The 7,539-nt window shown below is 38.2% G+C and overlaps 1 protein-coding gene across 1 annotated transcript in view; it reads right to left on the bottom strand.

The window, feature by feature from the left end:
• LOC104516356 (structural maintenance of chromosomes protein 6-like) overlaps positions 1-7,240 on the bottom strand; it is a gene marked incomplete at both ends in the record, with an annotated part of 8,380 nt that extends 1,140 nt beyond the window's left edge. The window contains 6 exons of the mRNA XM_010160663.1: positions 1,471-1,551; positions 2,405-2,466; positions 3,016-3,152; positions 4,327-4,432; positions 5,808-5,925; positions 7,092-7,240. Of these exons, the coding sequence (XP_010158965.1) occupies positions 1,471-1,551; positions 2,405-2,466; positions 3,016-3,152; positions 4,327-4,432; positions 5,808-5,925; positions 7,092-7,240 (653 nt within the window). The remainder of the gene's footprint in view (positions 1-1,470; positions 1,552-2,404; positions 2,467-3,015; positions 3,153-4,326; positions 4,433-5,807; positions 5,926-7,091) is intronic.
• Positions 7,241-7,539: the final 299 nt, after the last annotated feature.

The raw sequence follows: 7,539 nt of genomic DNA, 5'->3' as shown, positions 1-7,539 counted from the left end.
TCAGCAGCTTATCTAAGTGAACTTCAAATAATTACCATAAGAAGGACCACTCACCCCAACCTCTGCACATGCTGAATGATACCCAACGTGGGGCATTTCTGAATCATGAGCTGACTTGGCAGTGACCTGAATTTTTTTTTTTTTAACATTTATCAATGTCTTCAGAGGAAAGAAACTTCAAAAAATGTTTTGCAAGTGGATGACTGCCACAATCAGTGGATCTGGCTGGGTTAAGTTTCTTCATGGCAAATGTTGTGGTGCTGTGTTCTACACGTGTGATCAAAACAATGCTGATAACACACTCACGATTTAGCTATTACTGAACAGTCTTTGTGTAGCATCAAGGCCTGCCCTGTTTCTCACTCTGCCCTCCCAGTGAACGGAGTGGTGGGGTGTGCAAGAGGTTGGGAGGGAATACAACAAGGCAGATAACCCTCAGCTAACCAGAGATACTCTGTTCTATAAAGAGTCACTGTTGTGGTTTGACCCCAACTGACAACTAAGCATCACACAGCCACTTGGCTCACTCACACCCACCCACCCCACACCCTGGTGGGACAGAGAAGAGAATCAGAAGGGTAAAAGGGAGAAAACTCATGGGTTGAGATAAAGACAGTTTAATGGGTAAAGCAAAAGCCACACAGGTAAGCAAAGCAAAACAAGGAATTCATAGCGGCAGGCTGTTGTTCAGCCACCTCCAGGAAAGCAGGGCTCCATCACACATAATGGTGACTTGGGAAGACAAAATGCCAACACTCCAAACTTCACCCCCCTTCCTTCTTCCCCCAGCTCCTACTGCTGAGCGTGACGTCACATGATGTCAATGTCCCTTTGGTCAGTTGGGGTCAGCTGTCCCAGCTGTGTCCCCTCCTAACTTCTTGTGCACCCTCAGCCTACTCGTTGGTGGGGTGAGAAGCAGAAAACATCTTGACTCTGTGTAAGCACTGCTCAGCAGCAACAGCTAAAACACCCATGTTTTAGCACAGATCCAAAACGTAGCCCCATACTAGCTGCCATGAATAAAATTAACTCTGTCCCAGCCAAAACCAGCACAGTCATGCTCAGCAATAAGAAAGGGAAAGGAGGAAGGTTAGAGGGGTTAGCCATCTTTTGCTTGGGAACTAGCTGGGCATCAGTCTACCTATGGGAGGAGGTGGTGAACAATTGCCTTTAAATCTCTTGTTTTGCTTTCTTTCTCTATTTCCCTTCATATTTAAAAAAAAAAAAATCTCAACCCTTACATTTTCTTACTTTTACTCCTCTTTTTCTCTTCCCTCATCTGAAGTGGGGGGCAGCAGGGAAGGGCAGTGAGCTGTGCTGGCGCTTAGCTACTTACCTGAGGAAACTCACAACAGGTCATTAAAATTAAGAATTCTGGGTTTTTTTTTTTCTTCCTCCAAATGCCACATCTAAAAGTCTGAAATCAGTATCTTAATGTTTAAACAAAATTTTAAAATTATTTTTTCTTACCTTGTACTTGTCACCTTCATTTTTAGACTGTAAAAAGTGCTTACTCATCTCTTGGGTTAAAACAGACACAGGATTATCTACCTGTCAAAATAAATTACTTTCATTTTAAGTAAAAAAGTTCTCATGTACCTGCACACCCATGAAAGTCAGCAAACCATTTCCCTGTTCCATGCTCAGTAACTCAGTAATAAGATGAGAAGCAGATCCAAAAATTAAGATTTCTACTCCTCTCACCTCTTGTTTTAAAAACATCCCCCTCCCCCCAAAAAAGGAATAATTAAAACACCCAGCTCCATCAAGTACAAATTAGAACCACAACAAGCTCAACTAAGGAACTGTTTCCAGACACCAGGACAGTGCCTGTTTTTTCCCCATTTAACAAGATCAGCATTAGAAATTTTGTCCAATGCTGTTTAAAGTCTCATTGTTTAACTGATCCAAGTATTGCAATAAATGCAATGAATTTCCTCATATATTCTTACAAAAGTTTCCACAAAATAAGATCAATACATACGAATGCACAGGCTGAACACACTGAGTATTTTGAACTTCATGTGCACCACCTGATCTTTCCTTAATCATGTAAGCAGCAAAATCACACTCAAATTTCTGCAATAGCAGAATCCGAAATAATGAGCAAGAAAAAAAGCAGCTCCAGGTATGAAAGAAACCTGCATATGCTAAGACTTTCATTAACAGGCTACACAGCTCATAGCCCACAGATGAGAGCAAATACTTATCTGTCTGGGACAGAATCTTAATCTGCATTATATGAGGTATAAATTTCAATTTTCTTTTGCTACTACACTTGATCTTGCAAGAACACAGAAGAGGTAAAACTCTCTCATTTAACTAAATGGAAAACTACTTTTTATTAAGAATTATCACATGTTGATCCTTAAACTGCACAGAATTTAAACACTATAACAATTACCTGTATATTAAAGTGATCCAGTATTCCTAAAAGTTCTTCCTTCTTTGAAGAAATTAAGGTCCCTAATGGTGAAAAAAATAAAGAAAAATTACCATTAGGTCCAAAGTAAAGAGATATAAAATGCCCAAGCCTTTTGTTCAACCTAGTCATTTTTAGAAAATGAAAAAAAAAAAAAAAGAGATTTTAGTGTTTTTTAACACAGATTTAGTCCTAAATGAGAAACACTGGTTTTTTAATCTTTGATACATTTGCATTTGCACAGAAAGACAATTAAATCCTTCCTTGCCTCACAAACCCTCAGTGACAGAATTTAGGTAAATCAGCAAATTCAACTCAAAAAACCCGTAAAAACTATCTTTAGCCTCATCACACAAGCAGATTTTCATACAGACAAATACTGTGTGACCTCACATCACACAGAACTTGACACAACTGCTACTGACATGCTAAAATATTCTTAGTCTGTAGTAAAAAAAAAAAAAAATATGGACATCATCCTTCAATCATGACTAAAATGAGAAACATCATCCTTTACTAATATCATGGCATTTAAAGCAACAGAAACATTTCAAGAGCTTCTAAAACTGAGAACAAAACAAACTACCACCAACCAGATTTGCTTTTCAGTCTATAGCTTCTGCTTCCATCCAGATTAATGTGCTGATTTACAATAATAGAACCACCGTACACATCCGGTTTATATGCATCTCTACCTTGGTTTCGCAGTGTTATGGAAATATCTGCAGAACTATAAAATTAAAATAATAAAAAAAGACAACCTAAATTAGTTCCAAATTGAAAAAACAATCAGAACATCAAAAACTGTTGCATCTTGTACAGGTTACAACTGGAAGTCCGTCGTAATACTAATCAGAACAAGATATATTTATGGGTTTTGAGCCAAAACACCAGACACAAGGCCAGAAAGGTTGCCATACACTGACCTGTTTGCACCTTCTATGCTTCAGATCATGAGCCAAAAGCTAAGACTCGTGAGAGCAGATTTTCCCCACTTTCCCTTCCCATCTAAGTGCCCCCATCTTTAGGTTGCAGAATTAAGTTGCTTTTTGGTTGTTCTCCTGTCCTCAAACTGGCTTCTGTAGAAAACAGTTGCTTAGCTTCTACAGCCATCCCTAAACAAAGTAATCTAGAGCAGAATGCTTAAGGTATTTTTCTAGACAAGATGACATCTGGTGTCAGGTCTGAATTCAGACTTTCAGTCTCTCAAGTGAATGCTGGAACATTAAGTTATTGTTACTATGTTATAACACAGCCAGCTGCTGTCAACAATTTTACTCCAAGGACCTCTGAAAGGAAAAGCCTGGGGCTGAATTACAGCTGTAAACAGCTGTACAGCTGAGTTACAGTTAAATGTAAACTTTTAAAACATCTTCTCCTATCTTTTTATTGAATCCCTTAACATGTTATCCCCGTTCTTGCAGCAGGCATGAGTCCACTTCCTTCATCTTTAATAATCCACCTGTGTGTCAAGGTCTTTCTACTGTATATTCATTCATGTCACCAGAAAGACAGAAAAAGAATTAACCTCACTGCTCACAAAACAGTAAGTATTTTCCTATGATTTTTTTTTTCCTAATGAACTCAATTCTTCTGCAGGATAATCCAGTACATCATGGAAGTAATACACAAGAGCTGGGCAATATGCAGGACACTATGTTAGCTAGTTCAGATAATGGTATACTAGTTGCAAATTACTGATAAAAATTCTAATGTGTTTTCATCTATCGTTTTGGAGGTTTTTGCTTAAGTATGATCTCTTACACGTTATGCCTTTTATTCAAATCTAGTAGATCCAATAAGAGAACAGAGAAAACAAAGGTGAACAGAAAACTGATCAGCTATCCCGAATCACAGTCACTAAACAACATGCTTGACCTTAAAACTTGAGAAGTTTTACTTACGTCTCTCCATCTCGTACGAACATTTTTAATGAGGAGCCTCGATTAGTTGCAGTGGCTTTTCCGCCCAGTCCAACAATAAGAGCCGTTAACACAGAACTTTTTCCACCTGTAACAGAAGCATAGAGGTTTTGTAAAATAAGTTCTTGTAACTCTTTATCCCGTTTACCCACATTACAGATTTTTGTTTGATTGTTTACATATTCATACACTTAAAGTCCAAATTCTGTCTTTATTGAACAGACATAAAATAGCAATAATTTTAGAAAAACATCCACTGCTTGCAAGGTTCTCCCACCCACATGCAAAAAACCAAAACCAACAAAACAAACCAACAAAACCACACCTGCTGAGCCAAACTTCTGTTCTGTGTGGCCAGCAGGTTGAGGGAGGTGATTCTCCCCCTCTACTCTGCTCTTGTGAGACCCCACCTGGAGTGCTGCATCCAGCTGTGGAGCCCTCAATATCAGAAGGATATAGACCGGTTGGAGTGAGTCCAGAGGAGGCCACGAAGATGATCAGAGGGCTGAAGCACCTCTCTTGTGATGAAAGGCTGAGAGAGTTGGGCTCGTTCAGCCTGGAGAAGAGCAGGTTCTGGGGAGACCTTATTGCAGCCTTCCAGTACCTGAAGGGGGCCTACAAGGAAGCTGGGAGGGGACTTTTTACAAGGGCCTGTAGTGACAGGACAAGGGGTAAAGGGTTTAAATTGAAAGCAGGGAGGTTTAGATCACATATCAGGAAGACATTCTTCACAGAGAGGGTGCTGAAGCACTGGAACAGGTTGCCCAGAGATGTTGTGGATGCCCCATCCCTGGAAGTGTTCAAGGCCAGGCTGGATGAGGCTTTGAGCAACCTGGTCTAGTGGAAGGTGTCCCTGCCCATGGCAGGGGGGTTGGGACTAGATGAGGGGCCCTTCCAACCCAAACCATTCTGTGATTCTGTGATCTATTTAGCAACTGACATTCAACAAGATACCCCGTCTCAGGAGGAAAGAATCTCCCCTTCCTTACAAGCATACAAAAAACACATATACATCAAAAGAAATCAAACACATATTACCTTTTATGTATCTGAAACATTTTAAGCACTCTTTCAAAATTTATGCTTAATCTTTGAAATTCTCTCTCCAAAAGAAGTAAACTTGCATAGATATCACTTCTTTCTATAACAGTTGCTACATGACATATACTCGGACAATTACTGTGTATTTAATAATTAACATACATTTAGTTTAAATATAAATTTAAGTATGATTTGGCTATGAAAAAAATCTAAATTCACATTATCTTTTGACAATCTCCAAATTTAAGACCTAAGGTTCACCAGCCTTGAACTACTGGGGTAAACCTGTGTGTTCCCAAACCCAAAACTGAATCCATCTCCATTCCCAAAAGATGGCTAGCAATCCTTTTTCAAATAAAAATTACATCTTCTAAATTAAGAAAACTGTTCTTTGACAAAGGAATGATACAAGTAATACTTACTTCCATTGTTTCCAACAACAAAATTGACATTTGATCCAAACTGAAAAGGTCCCAACATCGAATGGCACATAAAGTTCTTCAGCTGGATACTTTCAATTATCCCAACTTCCCCTGCAGTCTAAAGAATTAGCAATTAAACCTGGTGTTATGTATGCATTTTAATGAGAATTCAAACAGCAGCATGTTATAAAACATCAATGGTTACAAGCTACAAGGAAATCAGAAGGGTTTCATGACATTATGAAGAGTTGCTTGCTACACAGCAGTTACATCATAAGAGGAAAAGTTACCAAAGTTGATTACCCACCCATAGTAACTTTCACTTCTCATAACTTATAATTAATACAAAAGATTAAGATCTTAGATTGTATACAGTTATCAGAGCAGTAATAGAAAGCATGATAGAAAGACTCTTTTGTTACTTAAATACTACTATAAATGAGAATTCTCAGCACAGCTTAGAATGAGGAGAATGAAATTAGATCAAGGAGGAAATTAATCTAGAAATGGGACCGCCCACTGTTCAACTGGTGAAGTATGGTTTTGACAGGAAATTTTAGTTAGTCAGTGCTTCAGAAAAGCAATGCTTTCTAAGAAAGCAAAGTCCTCAGGAAAAAATAAACAAACCGATGACGCAGAATAGTTCAAGAAAATAAGTGAGGTATAATGCTCCTGTGTACAAGAAAAAAATCTACCACTGTGTCTTATAATACACAAGACAGTATCTGCAATCTCAGATATTGTTTTATTAAAAATCCTCCATCAAATCAGAATTAAACTAAAGAAAAGCAGAAAAAAGGGTATTCCTGTTTCCATGTTTTGTATCCATCAAAATACACATTTCAAACATGAGAATTTTCAGTAGTTTGAAAGTGTCAGCCATGCAAAACAAACAAGTATTTGGTGGTGCTTCTAGGAAATAATTTGTTTTCCAAATATTTTCTCTGCTTTTACCACAACCATAAACCAAATATACCATACTTCTACTAAACAAAATGTGTTTCCCCTATTTGGTTGTTGGACAACTTCAGTAGTACTCATTCTATAAAACCAGAATGCTGTTATTTCATGAACGACTGCTGCAACTACTTGACTCAAAAGACACAAGGTGAGGCTGAACTCATGCAGGAGTCCTCATCACTGCCATTACCTCTAGCCTCTTTCATATTGGTTCCACTGAAGCCTACAGTCAAGACATTTATTTCAAGGTCAAACAAACACAAAACTTTTTTTACATCAACTTTTTTTCTTTTATCTTCTCCCCCCAAGTTTTTAAACACTTACAGACAGTGAAGAGACATTACTATCAGCTGGTGACTGCAACTTTTCCTCTTCGTTAGACTCATCGCTATGTTCATCTGTGTATTCCTGTCTCTGTCTTTTGCGGGACCCAGGCCTTGCAATACTTTCTTCCTTTCTCTTACCCATGAGTACTGCAAAATGAAAGTAATAAAAGAATGGAGGTTTCAGCTAGATGAAAAAAACACACCTAAAGAATACAGCACAGATATACCAATTTATTTACTTTGGTGAAAGAAATAAGATCATAGCAAACGTTGCAACAAACTAATAGTTTTTTCAGAACTGAAATCTCAGTGAATTTGCTGAGATTGATAGAATTGCTTTTGGTTAGTAATGGAGTCAAAGATTAAGTTGTTAAAAGTATGTAACTGTCATAGTATGATCAGCAGCATCAACACAGGTCTGACCGAACTGCAGAGCCAAAACCAAA

Source organism: Eurypyga helias, unplaced genomic scaffold (assembly GCF_000690775.1).
Source record: "Eurypyga helias isolate BGI_N326 unplaced genomic scaffold, ASM69077v1 scaffold21180, whole genome shotgun sequence".
In the NCBI taxonomy this organism is placed as follows: Eukaryota; Metazoa; Chordata; class Aves; order Eurypygiformes; family Eurypygidae; genus Eurypyga; species Eurypyga helias.
Note: the sequence above shows the minus strand (reverse complement) of the source record. Positions and strands in the feature narration are given on the sequence as shown.